The 20,497-nt window shown below is 38.4% G+C and overlaps 1 protein-coding gene across 5 annotated transcripts in view; it reads left to right on the top strand.

Annotated features, from left to right (window-relative positions):
* Nucleotides 1-17,980, top strand: part of STYK1 (serine/threonine/tyrosine kinase 1) — a 57,907-nt gene extending 39,927 nt beyond the window's left edge. For 4 of the 5 annotated variants that reach the window (XM_016922971.4, XM_016922972.4, XM_054664071.2 and 1 more), the window contains 9 exons: nucleotides 30-149; nucleotides 595-729; nucleotides 3,415-3,678; nucleotides 4,994-5,175; nucleotides 6,944-7,027; nucleotides 9,822-10,030; nucleotides 12,004-12,044; nucleotides 12,710-12,806; nucleotides 14,330-15,759. In XM_016922971.4, the coding sequence (XP_016778460.1) occupies nucleotides 98-149; nucleotides 595-729; nucleotides 3,415-3,678; nucleotides 4,994-5,175; nucleotides 6,944-7,027; nucleotides 9,822-10,030; nucleotides 12,004-12,044; nucleotides 12,710-12,806; nucleotides 14,330-14,534 (1,269 nt within the window). In that variant the 5' untranslated portion in view covers nucleotides 30-97 and the 3' untranslated portion in view covers nucleotides 14,535-15,759. The other variant, XR_008538437.2, reaches the window with a different exon arrangement.
* Nucleotides 17,981-20,497: the final 2,517 nt, after the last annotated feature.

Here is a 20,497-nt window from a genome sequence, read left to right as displayed (position 1 = left end):
ATTTTTTTCAAAAACCACTCAATCCTTAGGAATTACTCACAGCTGTGCTGTGTGCATTCTCTGTGGGCCTAGCAGGGAAGGGGACAGCCCTGTGGCAATGGGCATGACACGGATGCTCCTGGAATGCAGTCTCAGTGACAAGTTGTGTGGTAAGTATGGATTCCACAGATGTCTATCCTCTGATTTTAGAATTATGAAGGCTAAGGTCTGGGTAGATTCTAGAAGGAGGATGATTTGATTTCCAGTAGAAATGAAGACAGTGGTGATAAAAGGATGGGGACTAGAGGCCATTGTCTTTTTGGGGAGAGGGTAAGTGCTAATCAGTGATCCAGATGCTGCATCTTCAATCTTGGTAAGAAACTGCCAGAAGCAACGTCATGCACATTTGATGGGCTAAGAAACAGAGTCACTGGGGTTTCTGATTAGAGAGTTGCTCCCAGCAGTGTTTCTGTTGAATGGAAGTAGAGGAGATGGTAGAAGAGATGACCTTTTCATGTATGATGAGCTGAGAGCTGGCGGGTAGGGGAAATTGCATGAACACCAGGTTAGGCTTCTTCTTCATTCTCTTCTCTTCCTGTGTGATCGCCTACCCAGTCATCCAGGAGAAGCAGTATGAAGTGATTATCGTCCCAACTTTGTTGGTTACTATCTTCCTCATCCTTCTTGGGGTCATCCTGTGGCTTTTTATCAGAGAACAAAGAACTCAACAGCAGCGTTCTGGACCTCAAGGTAAAGCTCAAACTTTGGGCCTGGGCAGGGGCTTAAAGAAGATGGAGATTAGGAAAAAGTATGGTCTAAGTTTCAATGAGCCCATGTCTAGAAGTCTAGGTACCTGCAATGAGAGAGGCATGGGTTCCCTCCCATGGAGTTGAGAGGGGGATGTTCTCTTTTCTAGGAATTCCCGAGTTGAATTCAACACGTGCTTACTGACTGAAAAAAGAGCGTGCAAGAAAAACCTCATATAACCTGTTTCTATTCCTGTTGGACTATCAAAACTTTGACTATATGAGTGCCTAAGGACCTAGGAGAAAGACCTAAGGGGGTAAAGTCCAAGGCTCTATGAACATCCTAGGAGGATGACATATCACCCTATGATACGTTCCATTCCTAATCTTTGCCTCCAGGATATATGATGGAAAGGAGGGGCCTTTATATTATAACAGTCTTTGAAGTGCTAAGTACATAATAACAGTCTGTTCTGGAGTTCCATTGAGCATATAATAAAAGGGAATCAATTCATAGATGAAACTCAGGGTAAAAAGAAGGAAAAAGAAAACTCTCATAATGATATGAAACTCTATAGTGGCTAATCCTTAGTTTTTCTTTAAATTTTATCCCAATAGTCTTATACTTCACTTTTATAGAAAACTTCTCAAACAAGTTGTCTAAACTCACTCCTACTACTTCTACTCATCACATTCTCTTTTGAACACACTAAAATAAGGTTTTCATCTCTACCACTTCGCCAAAACAAGTCTTTCCAAGGTCATCAATGACAGCTGCATTGAAAAGTCCAATGATCAATTCTTAGTCTTCGTCTTACTTGATCTGTCAAAAGCATTTGAAACAATTTTAAACTTTCTCTTTCTTGAAATACTTGAAAAAACTAAAGCCACTTCCTAAATGCTATAATTTTTAGTCTTATGGATTCAAATACATTTTCTATTCCAATGATAGTCCCTTGAACTCGATTCTCATATTAAACCACCTACTGCACAGTTTCAATAGAATACAAATCTCATATGTAATATGACCAAAACAAAGGTCCTGAAATTCTCTCATAAATGTCCTCCGCAAATAGTCTTGCCTATCTTAGTAAATGGCAAGTCCTGTCTTCTGTGTTTTTAGTCTCAAACCTTGAAGATATCAGTCTCAAACCTTGAAACACAGTTTGAGACTGTGTTTTCAGTCTCAAACCTTGAAGTTAACTCCTTTCTTTCTCTCACAGTCTGTATCTAATCCATAAGCAAACACTGTTACCCTGTTTTCAAAATAAACCCAAGTTACTCTCACATCTCACTGATCACTGCAACACACTCTTAACATTCCCTGCTTCTGCCCCTACTCCTTTATAGAAATGCCCGAATGAGTCTTTTAATACAGTCAGTCCTGTTAGTTATCTGCTTGAAATCTCTCTTCCACACACACACATGCAGTAGCCTCCCACCTTGCTCAGAATGAAAAATGACAAAATTTTTTCCATGGCCTTACGTGATCTGGGCCTCCCTGGCCTTATCTCCTACTACTCTCCAATGATCCCACTTGGCTCCAGCTACACTGGCTTCCTTGCTATTTCTCAACTATTCCAGCTATGCTCCCTGCTTAATGCTTTTGCAATTTTTGCTTTCTTTGCCTACAATACTCTCCCTGACACCAGCATGGTTTGCTCCCTAGTTGCTTCCAGGCCTTTCTCAAATGTTATCTCATCAGAAAGGCCTTTTTGACCTTCATATATAACACAGGTGACTGATTCACTGATGCTTCTTCTCCCCACCACCTTTTTTTTTTTTTTTTTTTTTTAAAGAGATGGAGTCTCGCTATGTTGCTTAGGCTGAATGTTAATTCAGCCCAGGATCTCCTGGGCTCAGGAGATCCTCCTGCTTTGGCATCCCCAATAGCTGGGATTATAGGCTCATGGCACCACACTCAGCTTTTTCTCCATCTTTTATTTTCCTCCACAACATTAATTGCTTGATATATTATTACCTGCTTCCTCTCCCCTACAAGTAGAAAGTAATCTTCAGGTGAATCTGGACTTTTCCTGTTCCCAGCACTTAGAACAGTACCTGGCATGTAATAGGTGCTATTTGTTGAATAAATGAATAAATGTAGATTTAATAAGAAGGATGAACCTCTCTTTTTTGCTGGCCAAGGGAAGGAGAGAGTACCAGAAGAGTTTTTTGACCAAGACTCAAGGAAATATGAAATAACTTGACTTTTGGGGTAACTTGAAGGAGGAAGAATAACCATAGCTTAAAGCTGATTAATTATCCATACCTTTCCTCCAACTTTGAAAGCCATTTGTCTGATTTAAATGACAGTTCTCATTGGCAGTTACCTCCACCTTTAGGCATCTGTGGTTTGGATACCTATTCAGTAACTTCCCTAATTGTCTCCATACCACACTCATGGGAAGTACTCAATTGTAACCCAGAGGAAGGAAGGCAGGAAGGAAGTGTCATGACCGATTTCCTGGGGTCCTTCTTGAGTTGTCCTAAGAACTAATGGGGATTATTATAAAGGTTCTACAAACTTGGCATTGATGCTGGTTTATAGAGAAGCATCAGCAGACAACTCCACATTGGCCAAAGAGAAAACTGCTGAAGGAACCTGCTTGCCAATTTGTTTCAGGGTCTGCTTTCCGGGAATCCCCAGGGCGGGGAAAAACTGGTTGACATCATCTCTCTGTTCTAGGCATTGCCCCTGTTCCTCCACCTAGGGACCTAAGCTGGAAAGCAGGGCATGGAGGAAATGTGGCTTTGCCACTTAAGGAGACATCCGTGGAAAACTTTCTGGGAGCTACCACACCTGCCCTGGCTAAGCTGCAGGTGCCGCGGGAGCAACTCTCTGAAGTTCTGGAGCAGATTTGCAGTGGTAGCTGTGGGCCCATCTTTCGAGCCAATATGAACACCGGGGACCCTTCTAAGCCCAAGAGTGTTATTCTCAAGGCTTTAAAAGGTAAAACAAGAAGCGTTTGACTCCCTTTCCCCTAACAGTACATATTAACAGGCTTTGCGAACATTGAGATGTTAACTAACAGATAGTTGTGATCACAACTGTGTACCGAAGAAGGTAATAGAGTGGAAACTTGAGGCAGAAATGTTTTTCTTGGTGTCTTTTTTTTTAATTACACAAATTGTTTATTTGTGAATCCTTACCCAATCTCCAAATAATAACTAAAATGACTACTACAAATAAGTATAATGTTATGATGAGTAAGATGTTAGCTGTGGCTTTTTACACAGTCTTTATTGTGTTGAGGTACATTCCTTCTGTACTTTGTGTAGTGTTTTTATCATGAAAGGATATTGGATTTTATCAAATGCCTTTTCTGCATTGATTGAAATGATCATATGATGTTTATCCTTTATTCTGTTAATGCGGTATGTCACAGAATTGATTTGCATATGTTAAAACATCTTTGCATCCTAGGTTCCCTAGCTCATCTTTGCCTATTGAGGCTGTTAAAACAGATTTTTTCACAATGGATGTTACTTGTACTAGGATTCTGAGGTTGTTTCCTCATTTTACTTTATTCTTTGATACCCCTTCCTGATATTATATTTCTTTTTTTTTTTTTTTTTTTTTTTTTGAGACAGAGTGTTGCTCTTGTCACCAGGCTAGAGTGCAATGGTGCCATCTGGGCTCCCTGCAACCTCCGCCTCCCAGGTTTAAGTGATTCTCCTGCCTCAGCCTCCCAAGTAGCTGGGATTACAGCCGTGTGCCACCATGGCCAGCTAATTTTTGTATTATTAGTAGAAATGGGGTTTCACCATATTGGCCAGGCCAGTCTCGAACTCCTGACCTCAGGTGATCCACCAGCCTCAACCTCCCAAAGTGCTGGGATTACAGGTGTGAGCCATCATGCCCAGCTTACATTATATTTCTCTCTCTCTCTCTCTCTCTCTCTCTCTCCTCTTCATGATATGGGCCAGTAATGGTGGATACATAGAACAAGGATAAGACAAGCAAGGATATTAATCCAAAGGACTAGACAGTGATAACTTTTTAATGCAAACAGACTATCTCTCTATTTAGGCAGATGAAAGCCTATTCAGTTCTAATAATTATGATTCTGTGTTACCTTTGATAAAAGATCAGTGACATTAAGCATCATCTTCATCTAATTAGTCCCCTTTGTGTTTATTTTTGCCTTCATTCACTCCCATGTGGGGCCTTGAGAATTACCATCTTAAGTTGCCTCCTGCTCCCTGCCTCCCACTCATCGAGGATGCTCTGACTGCTCACTGCCTGGCTCTTTCGTCCTCTACAGAACCAGCTGGGCTCCATGAGGTACAAGATTTCTTAGGGCGAATCCAATTCCATCAATACCTGGGGAAACACAAGAACCTGGTGCAGCTGGAAGGCTGCTGCACTGAAAAGCTGCCACTCTATATGGTGTTGGAGGATGTGGCCCACGGGGACCTGCTCAGCTTTCTCTGGACCTGTCGGCGGGTGAGCAGTAGGGCAGAGGTATTAGGAGGTTAAGGCTTGACCTTGTTGACTAGCTTTTCACATGTCAGTTAGTGTGACAAATGAGAAAATGCAGAGACACTATAATAGCATGACAGAATAATGGAGTATGACCATATAATAGAACTTTTTGTAATTATAGAAATGTTCTATAACTGCTCCATCCAGTATGATAAGCCACTAATCACAGATGGCTTCTAGACACTTGAAGTGTGGCTGATGTGTTGGAGAAACTAAATTTTACATTTTATTTAATTTTAAGTAATATAAGTTTAAATAGCCACAGGTGGCTAATGAGCAGAGTGTGGACAGTACAAGTTTAGAGCATGGACTTTAGGCTTCACCTCCTACTAGTTATGTGACTGTGAGCCAGTCACCTTTCTGATCCTGAGTTTTCTGAATCTGTAAAATGGGAGTAATAATTATTACAAAAAATACAAGAAATTATGTATGTGAAAACATGGCCATGGTTGGTACAGAGTAAGCACTCAAAATGGTAGCTGTTATAAAGATAATTATATAACAATTATCTTTATATTGTTTATATATAACAATTATCTTTATATGAGTATTTTTGGTAATGATTAGAATTTTGTTGCAGTTATTAAGTGTATTTTCCATTCTGTAACATCACTATAATATGGTGGGCAAACTCAGGGAGAAATTTAGCTTGTAAAGCTTTTGTAGCTCAAACTCACCTTTTTTAAAATTAAAGCATTCAGAAATTTTTAGCCTCAAATGGATGTCCTTTTCCTTAAAATTTCCCTTGTTCTATATTCCTCTTTCAGAAGTGCTACCTGTTTCCCTAGTTTCTCACTTGCTAGTGAGCAAGTTCAATATTCTTTGAGCCTCCTTCATATGCTGATTATTGTACAACTGAATGTGTATGAGAAAGGGACCCTGTTATTGTCTTCCATCCTGTATTGTCAATAGGACAATTGCAAGTATTTAGGCATTTTAAACTTTTTAAAGAGGTCACTCATCTAAAACTTGTTTTGTCCTCTAACTGCACTAGCTTCTTTCCATTTTTAAAAAATACCATGCGTCTCTATTTCAGATTATCTTTATATGTTTTTCTTGTTCCACCAAACTTCTCTCTTCTCTTCTTTTCATAGTTAATGTCCACTCATCCTTCAGATCTCATCAATTTCCCTGTCCCTGCAACTCAATCAACTCTCTTCTGCCCACCATCATATGCTCTCTTAGCACTTTGTACATTTCCTTTATGGCACTTACAGATATGTAACCATTGATTTATGTATGATTATTTGATTCTGATTCACATGTGCCTGTCACCCAATAAGCTCCAGAAGGCAGCAGCCATGCTATTTTACTCATGCTTGTATTCCAAGTTCCTAACATGGAATAAGGGACATTTCAGGCATTCAATAAAGATGCATTCAGTTTATGTGCTAAATTAATCATGAACACATGTGTGCTCACATGTGCATACACACACAAGCACACACACAGAGCCCTAGAAAAATTGCTGCTTTATTCAGTGGATAGTCTTATTTATACTTGTCTTACCTGCTATTCATCTATGTCTGTCATTGTTTTTCCAGTCCAATGGATCATTTTATGTCTCTGCCTATCTGAAAATCTCCCACAGCCTCACTTTGAACACTAGTCCTTATATTTTTCATAGCTTTGATAACTGCATTTCAGAGTATCTCTGCCCAACTTTATTTCTTTTCCAAATCTGTGAGTGCTATTTTGATATAATGGCTTTTTTTCCCTGTCTTTTTAGGATGTGATGACTATGGATGGTCTTCTCTATGATCTCACAGAAAAACAAGTATATCACATCGGAGAGCAGGTCCTTTTGGCGCTGGTAAGACGAGGCAACATGACAACTGATGGTGTGACGTTTCCTTGTTAGCCTTGTTTTTGATGCCATATTTCTCATATTAATATTCTCAAGTGGTGTGTATGTTTTAAAGAAAATTAGATAGAAGTTAGGGGGCAGAAACTCAAGCATGGATAAATTGTTTTTAGTCCCTTCCTTAGGGATTTATCTAGATAATTTACCACACTATTGGTAATTTCAGGAAGAAAGTAGTCAACTTAGGGTTTATACAAGGAACAGGAAGGATTTGAAAGATTTTTCAGTCTTAAAAGTCAACAACCAGGGCCAAGAGGTATACACCCATTTACTTGATAATTTTACATCCCCATTGGTACTAATAATAGAATTAAAAGAGACAGATAGGGAAGCAAGTAGGGAGAAGATACGGAAAGAGAAACTGAATGGGTGAAAGGCGACAGAACCAGAAGGAAGTACGCAATTTTATACCTGAGAAACAAGAAAACTAGTTCAGAACATGTTTGGTTGGAGACTTGCTTTGATACTGAATGTGACAGGGAGTACATATAATTATAAAAGATTAAGGAACAAGTGGAAAAGGATGAATGAGAAGAGCAACAGTTGGATAATTCCTTTATTTTAAAACAACTTAAATATTTGTTTATTTATTTATTTATTTTTTGAGATGGAGTCTTGCTCAGTTGCCCAGGCTGGAGTGCAGTGGCACGATCTCGGCTCACTGGAAGCTCCGCCTCCCAGGTTCACACCATTCTCCTGCCTTAGCCTCCCGAGTAGCTGGGACCACAGGCGCCCACCACCACGCCCGGCTAATTTTTTTGTATTTTTAGTAGAGACGGCGTTTCACTGTGTTAGCCAGGATGGTCTCAATCTCCCGACCTCGTGATCCGCCCGCCTCGGCCTCCCAGAGTGCTGGGATTACAGGCGTGAGCCACCGAGCCCGACCTAAAACAACTTAAATAACGAGATAAGAGAAAGAACTCAGGGTTTAAGATAAAAAATTTACCTTTACCAGAATTACCCAGGAAGTTTATATGTCTATTTCTATGAAATTATTTAAATGGTTGTGTTTAAAATTAACATTTGCTATGGAAAATCGGGGTTCTGTGAAGCTACTGTTTTAAGTATTTGATATATCTTGCTACTTTGAGGTGTGAAATATAGGGATCTAAGTGGAATCAGGAAAAGGTTAGAAAAAAAGGATTAAGGTGGGTAAAGAGTAATAGTTATGGTTGAAGCTCCCATGGGGCAAGGGAGAGTACACATCATATACGTGAATATTGTCTATGGTGTTTGGATGGCCTCGTTGATATGTTCCCTTGATAAAGAGGGTCAGGATACAGCCTACCCTGTATTCAGAACCACAATTGCAGAGGCGCCGTACAGGGATGAATTGGTCAAATTGGTGCATTCATCAGGACCCTAAGCTACCTGTTACAAGGCAATATCATGCTATTTTTTTCTTACTTTTAACAAGCTCAAAGTCAGTTACATTCTTTACTTCTTATCATGGCCGTATAATTTCTTATTTTAAAGCTTCACCAGGCACAGAAAACTGCTAGTTTTCTTTGTCATCAGTGATTGGAAATTATCACCTTTACCTTTTAATTTTCTATACCATCCTTTTTTAGTAATCACAGCCCTCAATATCTAGGTCTTCAGTCATGTATAGTTTTGCAACTTTCTTCTTATGCCTTGAATAGTTTGATGCCATTGGAAATTACTCCAAAAATCAATTATCATAGGGTGCCATGGCTCTCCGATGCTCTGTTGGCTGTACTAGAATTTGATACTTCTTAAAAATGTAGGTTACCAGGTCTTTCTTCCTACATTTTGGTTTAGTAAATCTGGGGTGAAAATCTTATGTTTAAAAAGCTCTCAGGCAATTCCAATATGCAGACTGACTTGAAAATTTTTAGTAGAGTTTATATAGTACATCCTATGAATTATAATACCTGGTTCTGATCACTACTGCTTAATAACTCTGTGGCCTTTTGTAATCATTTAGATTTATCTAAAAGAAAATTTCTGAATTCAACCCATGCGGTTATTTTAGGGGAAAAAGTGAGATATGTATATAAATTTTTCATTATGATACTCAATTTTGGTACGTATTACATTGTTTTGAGGACTACTGCTAGAAACTTGGAATCAGGCTGGGTGCGGTGGCTCATGCCTGTAATCCCAGCACTTTGGGAGGCCGAGGAGGGCAGATCACGAGGTCAGGAAATCGAGACCATCCTGGCTAACACGGTGAAACCCCGTCTCTACTAAAAATACAAAAAATTAGCCAGGCGTGGTGGCGGGTGCCTGTAGTCCCAGCTACTTGGGAGGCTGAGGCAGAAGAATGGCATGAACCCAGGAGGCGGAGCTTGCAGTGAGCCGAGATCCTGCCACTGCACTCCAGCCTGGGTGACAGAGCGAGACTCTGTCTCAAACAAACAAACAAACAAACAAAAAGAAAGAAACTTGGATTCTACTCCCTTTTCCAGTGTCTAGCTGGGTCCTTTCTCATGGGAAACGAAAATCAGGCAGGGGTCAGTGTTTGACACAGAGGTGATTATATTTTCAAAATCCAGTATTAATGTCATTTGAATTATTTGCTCAATTTGGTAATCCTAAACACAATGCAGAAATGTGCAGTTCATTAGCATGCTTTGGAAGTGACATATCATTATTAGTGAGACTTGTTCAGAGTAGAAAATGTCCTTGTGTTTTTGAAGATTCCTAGGACTGTCTCTCCTTGTCTGTGACCCAAGCTGTGATCTCAGACAGCTGATCATATTTGATTTTATCTTGACAGGAATTCCTGCAGGATAAGCATTTGTTCCATGGGGATGTGGCAGCCAGGAATATCCTGATGCAAAGTGATCTCACTGCTAAGCTCTGTGGATTAGGCCTGGCTTATGAAGTTTACACCCGAGGGGCCATCTCCTCTACTCAAACCATACCTCTCAAGTGGCTTGCCCCTGAACGGCTTCTCCTGAGACCTGCTAGCATCAGAGCAGATGTGTACGGTTTATTCCTGGACTCTGAGTTTACTTTCTTCATGACTTGGGTGTTGTCCCTGAATATGATTTGATCTGTTGCCAATTCTGTATACGAATATAATCTCTACTTAGAAATCAGACATACTCTCAAGCAGAAATGTTATGTGACAGAGTTCATGTTTGTCATCTGTCTGCAATCCTTTTTGGTACTTTTTCAACTTTTTCTTTTCTTTTCTTCTTTTCTTTTCTAAGACAGGATCTCACTGTGTTGCCCAGGCTGAAGTGAAGTGGCATGATCACAGCTCACTGCAGCCTCCACCACCCAGGCTCAAGCGATCCTCCCACCTCAGCCTCCCTAGAAGCTAGGACTACAGGCATGCACCACCCTGCTTGGCTAATTTTTTTTTCTTTTTTTTTTTAGAGACAAGGTTCACCATGTTGCCTAGGCTGGTCTAGAAGTTCTGGGCTCAAGTGATCCTCTCACCTTCGCCTCCCAAAGTGCTGGGATTACAGGCATGAGCAACCATGCCCAGCCTCAAGTATTTCTTCTGTATTAGATTAGCAGCCTTAATTAGAAAAAAAAAAAGTGAAAAGATTATTCACATCAATATCTGAGGACTTAATCTAGTAAAGTCTGTTTTATCTGAAGGAATAACCAAAAGGCCAGTTAACCCATACATTGTTAAAATAAAAAGAAATATACATACCTTCAATAACTTATTTTAACATAAAACTTATAAATGTACATTATCTGTTTTTTTCAAGGAGGGGCAAGGCTTCTTTTTATAAGGATGAGTTTCCCAAATGAAGTTACACATTGTTCTTTTAGTGTAAATAGTATCTTTTAGTGTAAATAAAAATGATTTATTTTTGAGTTCCAGTTCAGAATGATTTTAGGTAGCATGAGAAACCTGAAAATAATTGTGAAATTGTTTGACTGCAGACTTTTGATGTTACTTTTCCCAATTTTCTAAGTTGTCTCCCTCACACAATTTGACAAGACTTTCTTTTTCAGCAGTTTATTTTTATAAATAATTTTCAAAACATTCAACTTAGTTTTCAAAACATTCAACTTCCTTCAAACTTTGTTTGAAGGAAGATAACACTTTTTTGCATTTAATCCATATATAAAATACCTAATTGATTATATAACTACATATAATTGCAATTACATGTAAAATTGGCATTAACAGGATCATAAAGAATCACAATTGTCTTTTGGTAGCCATATAACTCAATTGCTTGGAGAAGTGCATTGATGTAATGTAGAATATCCTGCTAGCCATGAATGCCATGAGCAGCAGAGGAAATTTAGAATATCAGTTAATATGAGGAGTCAGTTATGAGATTACCATTGTTGCTTCACTGACATCTGCTTTTCAATAGACATCTGGGGGTAATAAACTTAACTGTAAAATATTAATCATTCAATAATGATATTACAGAATAGTGAACTATACACCTCTCAAGTCATATTGCTTAGGCAAATACCTATTTCAACTATATATAAAGCTTGCCCTGTTAATATTTTTCCTAGGTTTGGGCAATTAAATCTACTGAGAAAATAGTGACTAAATGATAAAACTTGGTTGAATTTGTGCTAAGAATAAAGGCAAGAATTTCAGCAGAGAGGGATGGAAAGGAAGAAAGAGACACAGAGGGAATATTTTTAGGTAAATGTGCTTTTGTGATTGAGGTAAATGTGTTTGTGTGGTTACATGCACACACATTTGCAAATAATAACAAACATCTATTAATTTAAAACACAGGAGAGTAAATAGAGATATAATTTCAATCTTAAAAGAGATTCGAACCTATGGAAATTGAGCAGAAATGCTTTCTAATGGCTGTTATTTTGTTTTTCAGACACTCATCCTTGATTCTCCTTCATTGCCTTTTTCATGGGGCTCTTATTAAAGGCTTCTGACACTTAAATGAGCTCTCTTTAGAAAAACAGAAATAGAAATTAAATAGATGGCTTTGTTTCTTTTACAGCTGGTCTTTTGGGATCCTGCTGTATGAGATGGTGACTCTAGGTAAGGATGAGCCCCAAAATAGTGTGTACCTATATGCAAATATGCAAGCGTGTTTATTTAAGGGGTGGATGATGTATGCTTTCTGAAAGGGTTTCAGTACAGTGCTGAAGCTAGAAATGGACTGACATGTTATCTAAGCCTGATTCCCGTGATAGTCATATAAAGTGATTATTTTCTCCTTGCCCCAGTCCCTTCTTCCCTGTCCTGTTTTACCTTTCTTTTGCTCTCTTCCTCTTTATTTTCCCCAAAATATTACCAAATCCAAGGGATGTTTTCAAATCCCAAGGATAATTCCCAGAGTGGTCTTGCATAAACATAAAAATGTTTACTCCAGACTTATTAATTCATTTGACTGAGAAACTGCACACTTTCCCATGTATGGAGAGTGGAGGACAGGTCTTATGTCTTACCTTGTCTTATTTGATCACTTTCTTAGAGATTCAAGATTCTCCTAACTTATCAGGTTTTTTTCTCCAAAACACCTTTCCCCCCAATTCACTAAATTATATCCATATTTGATCACCAGGGAGCAACTGAATTGTATGTAGTATTTTTCCTATGGCTATATCTTTTGCAAGCAACCAACCCAAGTGGATGAAGAATAGTGTTAGTTACAGTTCATATTTTAGAGGACCCTAAAGTTCTCATTATTTTCATAATGACAGGAGCACCACCGTATCCTGAAGTCCCTCCTAACAGCATCCTAGAGCATCTCCAAAGAAGGAAAATCATGAAGAGACCCAGTAGCTGCACACATACCATGTAAGTGGTTTTTAAAGGCCTGCTCCTCTTTCATTCCAAATGTTGTTTAGCCCTCTATCAATCGTGCCCTTTTCAAAGTGCTCAGATGATCCTCACCTGTGTATATGTATCCATGTACAGCTTTTAACCAAACCCATGCAGTAAAATATACCTATCTCATATATTATACATGCATATATATTATATATACATATACATACACACACTCACACATACTCACACACATACACATACCCCCACCACACACTGAGAACTATATTAGGAACCTAATTTTATTATAGTTTAGTTCCATGGGAAGCTTCTAAAATAGGTAACAAGTAAACTAAACCCAATGCAAGTATAGTTGTGTTTAGTCTAAATGTCAGTCTTCTGCCAGCCACAGTTCAGACATCTGTCATAAAAGCCATTGCACTAGAGTTACTCATTCAGAGTATACCAGTTCTTATTTAGTATTTAACTTTTAAATGACTGTCTCCCTGTTTTTCCAACTCTCAGTGTGATAGAAGCCAACCAGAGGAAGGGGAGATAAGAAGAAATTAGAAAGGCAGAAGGAGGATCCAATGTTGTCAGCAGATTGGGACAGTTAGTGAACCAACCTAGAGGCAGGAAATGGAAAAATAAAAAATTACATAGACTGTTATTACCAATGAAGTTCAAAAAGGAACTGCTGTAGAATGTAAGAAAAGGTTAAATTGTGTATAAGAAGGCAGCAGAGAATATATTAATGTTTTTATTAGAATTGTTGCTATTTTGTAAGTTTTTTATCATTGAATGGGTAAATTTACAGCACTTGGTTTTCCTTATAATAAATAATTACTGCATCAAGCAGATTAAATTTAAGTATCTTAATTATATATGAGTATACACATACACACACACGCACAGAATATAGTGATGGAGCTGGGTACAATAGAAAAAAATTGATGACAAACATTTCTATGTGTTAAAGGCTGGTCTTAATACTGGGAAAGACACCTAACTGACAAAATACCTGACCTGGTACCACAACCTCTGGTACTTGTAACACAGCCTTGTCATCTGCAATTCTAGCAGCAGCTTCTAGGCACAAGTATTAAAGAACATAACATTTTGATGAGGAGATATCTGAAACATGAAAATCAACCTAAAGTATGCAGCAGTATACATGATTAAAAGCTCCGTCTCATATCAGAGTAAAAATGACATGTGTTCATTTCTACCCAGCCCTGTTACTTTACCGCACAATGCTTACAATGTTACAGCAAACAATATGTAGTGATAAAACTGTCCTGTCATACCCTAGTTTGGAAAATGTTAAGTCATTCCTATTATACAAGAGCACTTGTTGAGAAAGTGCTATTAAGAGACTTGATATAAAAAGATTGAGAAGGAATATCACTCTCTGGGAAGAATATGAGTAACCGGGCAAACAGAAGACAATTAAAGAATTGCAGAGTTGTTTGTTAAAGTTTGTGAGGAGAGGAGACATGCTCCCCATACATTTGCCTTGTCAAGGAAGTCAGTTTCTCTTGTTTCCCTCTCAGGTACAGTATTATGAAGTCCTGCTGGCGCTGGCGTGAGGCTGACCGCCCCTCACCTAGAGAGCTGCGCTTGCGCCTAGAAGCTGCCATTAAAGCTGCAGATGACGAGGCTGTGTTACAAGTACCAGAGTTGGTGGTACCTGAACTGTATGCAGCTGTGGCCGGCATCAGAGTGGAGAGCCTCTTCTACAACTATAGCATGCTTTGAAGAGTCTCGGGCAAGAAACATTCATGCATGAGTATATGTTCTTGGAATCAATTCCTCTAAGAACAGAGAATGGTCTTTCCAAGGGACACAACGGAAGAAATGGGACATGGATTCTTGATCTTCCTTTACACATTTCTCGGGAAATCTGAAATGATGCTGGATGAGACTCTACACATCCTGAGCTAAGACATACTGTCAGTCTCACTTCTGCTGTCCCAGTCCTAGAAATCCTGGGTAGAAGTGGTGGACCTGTGCCAAGGAGGTTTTAGAACTCTGCAGTATTTGTTGGGGCATGGCACAAATAAGCTCATCCCTCCCATCCTAGGCTAGTTTCCTCTGGAACCACATTTTTATCTAGATGAAAATTTGGAATGAAATGAAGGAATAGAAATCCAATAAAAGAGTTGAAGGGAAAGAAAATTTAAGGTTCTTCTTGCTCAGGATTACAGATATGGACCAACACCTCCTTCAAGAAAAGGTGGTAGGACACAAAGTTCTTCAGTCCTGAGCCCTACATGTGGGGTTGGAGGAGAACTATAACGGAAAAACCTCTGAGTTTCACCTTAGGTATAGATAAAAGAAAGATGGTCCCCTTTTATCTGATTCTGAGACAGGTAAATTCTGTTTGTTACTACGTTTAATTAGAAGGTGGAGGAGTCATTTCATGATTAAGAACATTCAACATGTATTGTTCATTAAGCTAGCTTCCTGGTTCCGATTAGACTAAGGAGACTAAGCCTAGAGAGTCAATGTTAGAACAGTGAAAATTCTGTGTGTGTGTGGTGTGTGTGTGTGTGTGCACAATAAATAGGAAATGTAGAAACCAAGCAAGAAGCCTTAGTAGCTCAGTCTTTAACAAGGGTTAGAAAAGAATGTAATCTGATATGGAAGGATAGCAGCTTCTAATTTTCAATCATCTGTTGATATACTGTGAAACTTATTTTATTAAATTAATATTTATTAAATGGAAATATGCTTTTCTGGTTTATAACTACTAAAAATATCATAGGGAGGATAAAAGTAAATAAGTGAAAGTTAATGTCAATAGAAAAATTCAAGAGATAATGTACAATGTCAGAAAAGGGATTCTTTATGTGTAAATGGGGATAATACCTATTTCACAAGGTTGTTCTGAGGATTGATACGTTTTGAGTATGTATTTGTACACTATCTGGCACATATGTGCTCAATAAACGTGTTTCTCCTTTTCTTTTGCCCTTCCTAACCCAGGACCTTTCATATATTTTTCATTTAAAATCTACTGTGACCAAGAAGAGAAACTCAGTCGGTAACACTGCAAGGCAGGACGTGCCTAAAGATGATGATATGGCACAAGTAGTGATATTATACATGTGCAATGATGAAGTCATCATTTTCGTACGCTTTTGGATGATGATAGTGGACTCCTACTATTACAAAATATTGAAAACATCATCATGAGGGCAATTCTGTTGAACATGGTGGTCTGCAATTTTAAAAAACACTTTGGGTACCCTGGAAGGGACATCTAAGGCTGCCATAAGAAAAATGACTGGCAGCTAAAAATGTTGTAGAAGTTGGAATCCTGACGGAATCATAATGAGTCAGCTAAGGGAATAATGATTCTTGCCGCTGTAAGAATACCACAATGACTAGTCAGGATTTAAATGGGTAGCAAGTTGCAGTAGGGAGAAGGGCAGAAGAGTGGCTTCACACAAAATTACAGAGTCCTATGGAATCCCATTGTTGCCTCTCAGCTGTTCATTTAAGTCAAAATTACAAATATTTACTTATTTATCTGATCACTTAAAAATATTGAGTGTTAAGGCTTGCTGTGCCAGACACTTGGCTAGGTGTAGGATAAAAGAAATAGGGAGCTTTTGATTACAGTCTAGAAGGTGAGACACATTATACATTTATTTGTGTGGGTATCTGTTAAGTGCAAAGTGTTAAGTGCTATGAAGAAAAAGCATAGGGTAGTAGAAGGGAGTTTAAAGGGAACACTTCCCTGAACAGAAATGGGCTATAAACTGAGACCTTAGGGATGGGTAAGTAACCCAGGCCGAGTAAGAAGAGTCTCCCAGGAGGAGGACATGTGTGTGTGAAAATTCTGAGGCAGGGAACTGCAAGAAAGCATATGGGTTGCAGCACGGTGAGCTAAGGGAAAGTGGAACACAGTGAAATGGAAGGTTGCTTTGTTGTACTGTCTTATTTCTTTTAGTAGGAGGGAAAGAAGCAGACAATTGATATTTAAGTTTTTTACCCCCAATTTTATTTGTTTTTCTGGCCTGGAAAACTGGATACAGTAATTTTTACTCTAAGAAAACTGGGTCTTTCTCTCACTTGGCCAGGCTTCTTCCAGGAGGAGGATGATATTTCTGGCATCATTGACCTTTCAGCCAAACTAGGTGTTTCCAAGCTAATGAATGAAAAAAAGAATCAAAATATTTATCATTTAATCGGGTTGACTCTAGATAGATTTTGTTGTATTGTTTTGATTGCCTTCTCTTCCAGTCTTGTTTTTCCAATCTATGCTTTATTGTTAAAAAAAAAAAAAAAACTCCAACACTTAGGAACAACGCAAACACCCACCTAGATACAGTGTCTAAGGGAAACTTGGCAACGTCATTTAAAATAGAATAGTCTGAACCAGTAGTTCTTAAATTATGCTTATGGAGCACACTATGTTTTTTTATGCCAGATTTAGGTATTCTGTTATTAAAATCAAATAATAGTAGTGGGGTTTTTTTTTTAGCATTTTAAAACAAAAAAGTCAGTTAATTAAGATTTCTTAATCTTAACTTTGTTGCAATAATTTTTTTAAATTTTGCTTTAACACTCTTATTGAAATAAATAAGTAGCAAATACAGTGGAAGACTGGAAGATATCGTATTACCCTTAATTTAGCATACTGTGTTTACCCGTTTTGGGGAAAAGAGTTAGCGATTATGCTATGTGTTTGAAGCATATAATATTGTCATTTGCTGGAAAAAAAATTTAGATTGAACAATTGAATTAAATATGTCATGCCATGGTAATCTAGAAGTAGCTCCAAGTTCTCGCCATATATGAACATATGTGATAACGAATGGTGTGGAAAGTTTGGTGTTTCTGCATGATCGTGATTCTCTTACTTAAAAAGTTAATACCACTAAGTGGTAAAAAGACAGATAAGGCTAACGTCCACAGGGAAGTCTATTATGGAAAAGAGAAGAGCAAGGTGGGTGGATGAATTAAAAATTAAAATATTACCTCATTCTGAGTATTTTTTAAAATTTAAACCACATTATGCACTTATTCTTGACTTACTACTCTGATCCATTTATTAATAACTGAATGAGATAGCCCTGACATCTTTTGTTCTGTAAATACAAAATCAAATGAATCAGACGTTATTCATAAATTAAAAACATGAGACTATAATATCTAGTGCTTATCACAATAAACATGGAACATGTTTCTGAAAATTGGAAGTCAGAATGATTTGATCATTAAGCCCTAATTTCAGATGGAAATAAAACGTTTATTTCTTACCTACTTCACTTTGTGCTTTGAAATTTACCTCTGTGTTAGCAAAGGTGGAAACAGTATTTTGGCTTCACTTAAGCAGCTCAAACATTTATTTTCATAAGTAAACTGTGTTGATATCAGTAAGTACGTCCTAATTTGGAGCCTACAACAAGCAATTTGAAAATGTTCACAATTTTTTTTTTGCTATTTCTAGCCCAACTAAAAGTGTATGAAAAGATTCTAACTGTGCTGACCAACACAGTAGCTTCTAGCCACATGTTTATTTAAATGTTAATCTAAATTAATCACAATTAAGAATTCAGTTCGAAGTCACAGTAGTCACATTTCAAGTGCTCAGCAGCCATACAGAAGAACATTTCCACATCACTGTTGTGTACCATCCAAGAATACAACACAACGCAGATGCTTTATCACTTTGTAATTCTTGCTTCAATACAAAAGGTTCAAATTTTGGCTTAAAATATAAAGAGTTAAGTAAATATAGTTTCATATTTTATCTTACAAACAGGTAGGATTATAGTCTTGAACCCCTATGTCATTTTTGGAGATCAAGACAGTAACTGGCCCACTTAACAAAGATGTTAATACTTTGTGCATTCTGTAACCTCTATTTATATAGTTACACATTCTGGTATCCATAGTTCTATTTAGGTAAACATGAAGATGAACATTGGCACATGTGCCAAAAACCTGAAGGAGAGACATTAGGGAATCTAAGATATTGAATGAGGCTTTCCATATAATTCAACAAAATGGATTACAGCTGATATTTCCAGAGATACTGCGGAATAGAGTGCTCAAATTTCTGTGAATTATTCTTGTGGTAAGTGTGGTGACCAACCCATCTCAGTTTGCCTGGGTGTTTCCAGGTATGGAAAGTCCCATTTCCCAGGAAACTCCACAGTCCTGGTCAAACTGGAACGCCTAGTCACCCTAGTGATAAAACATGGTGCTTCCTGTTTCTTACGTACTTTCCAAAATGGTGGCCTATTGTAGGGACTGATTCATTTTTCTATATTAATAGTTATATAACTACTAATATGGACTCAAGGAAACGTGGCCCAATTTGCCTTTTTAGTCATTCTACTCGAACCTTATGCTCTAGCTATACCGAATTTCTTAGTGTTCCCCAAACATGAATTTTCACACCACTGTCTTTGCTCGGGTCATTTTCTGCCTGGAATGCTTTTTCATCCCACTGAACATACACAGAACTTACTTCTCAAGGTCCAATTCAAACACTTCCGTTGACAAGCCTTTTCCAATACTCTTTTTTCAAATTTCCCTACTCTGCAATAGAATGCTGTCGCTTCCTCTGCTGTACTACCGGCATGTTTTACACACTTTTTTTTTTTTAGACGAAGTTTCGCTCTTGTCACCCAGGCTGGAGTGCAACTGCGCGATCTCCGCCTCCCGGGTTCAAGCGATTCTCCTGCCTCAGCCTCCTGAGTAGCTAGGATTACAGGCGCGTGCCACCAAACCTGGCTAATTTTTGTATTTTTAGTAAAGACAAGGTTTTGCCATGTTGGCCAGGCTGGTCTTGAACTCCTGACCTCGGGTGATTTGCCCCCTTTGGCCTCCCAAAGTGCTGGGATTACAGGCATGAGCCACTGCGCCGGGCCACATATATGCTTTCTTTTCTTTTCTTTTTTTTGAGACAGAGTTTCGCTCTTGTTGCCCAGGCTGGAATGCAGTGGCACGATCTCAGCTCACTGAAACCTCTGCCTCCCGGGTTCAAGCAATTCTCCTGCCTCAGCCTCCCGCGTATCTGGTACTACAGGCACGCGCCACCACGCCCAGCTAATTTTTTTGTATTTTTAATAGAGGCGGGGTTTCACCATGTTGGCCAGGATGGTACATATATTCTTAATTATAGCAATTGCTCCCTTGTGCTGGTATTTGCCTTACATGTTTGCTTTCTTTTCTAGACTACCAGATGAAATGGCTTATTTCTAGTTTCAAACTGTCACATAGGAAATGTTTGTTAAAACTAATGTTTTATAAAATTTAAAGCTTATTTTACATATTATCTCATTGGATCTCTCAAGAATTCTGTGAGCTTGGCAATGTAGATTGCTGTATGTGCATTAGGCTGATGAACAAACAGGCTTAGAGATAGTCACTTGCCCGAGGTTAGTTAGCTGTTAAGTGTTGGGATTGAATCCCAGGTCTTCTCACCACCACTTTCTACTAAAAATCACTGAAGGTTGTCAACCGACAGATAGGATTACTCTGTGTGTTGATAACAAAAGGGTGATCAATAATATTTGAAAAGGAAACTTTGTGTAAAAGTCTTTCCCTTACCTTAAAAACTACGCCACACTGGAGCATTCTTTCATTCCCCCAATTTAATTCTATCTGGCGAGAAACAATAATGGGCTAAACCATTATTGTATCTTAAGTCAAATTGCCAAAACTTCACAGGCTACTAAAAGTTAACCCTTATTGAATGA

Source organism: Pan troglodytes, chromosome 10, assembly GCF_028858775.2.
Source record: "Pan troglodytes isolate AG18354 chromosome 10, NHGRI_mPanTro3-v2.0_pri, whole genome shotgun sequence".
Taxonomy (NCBI): Eukaryota; Metazoa; Chordata; class Mammalia; order Primates; family Hominidae; genus Pan; species Pan troglodytes.
Note: the sequence above shows the minus strand (reverse complement) of the source record. Positions and strands in the feature narration are given on the sequence as shown.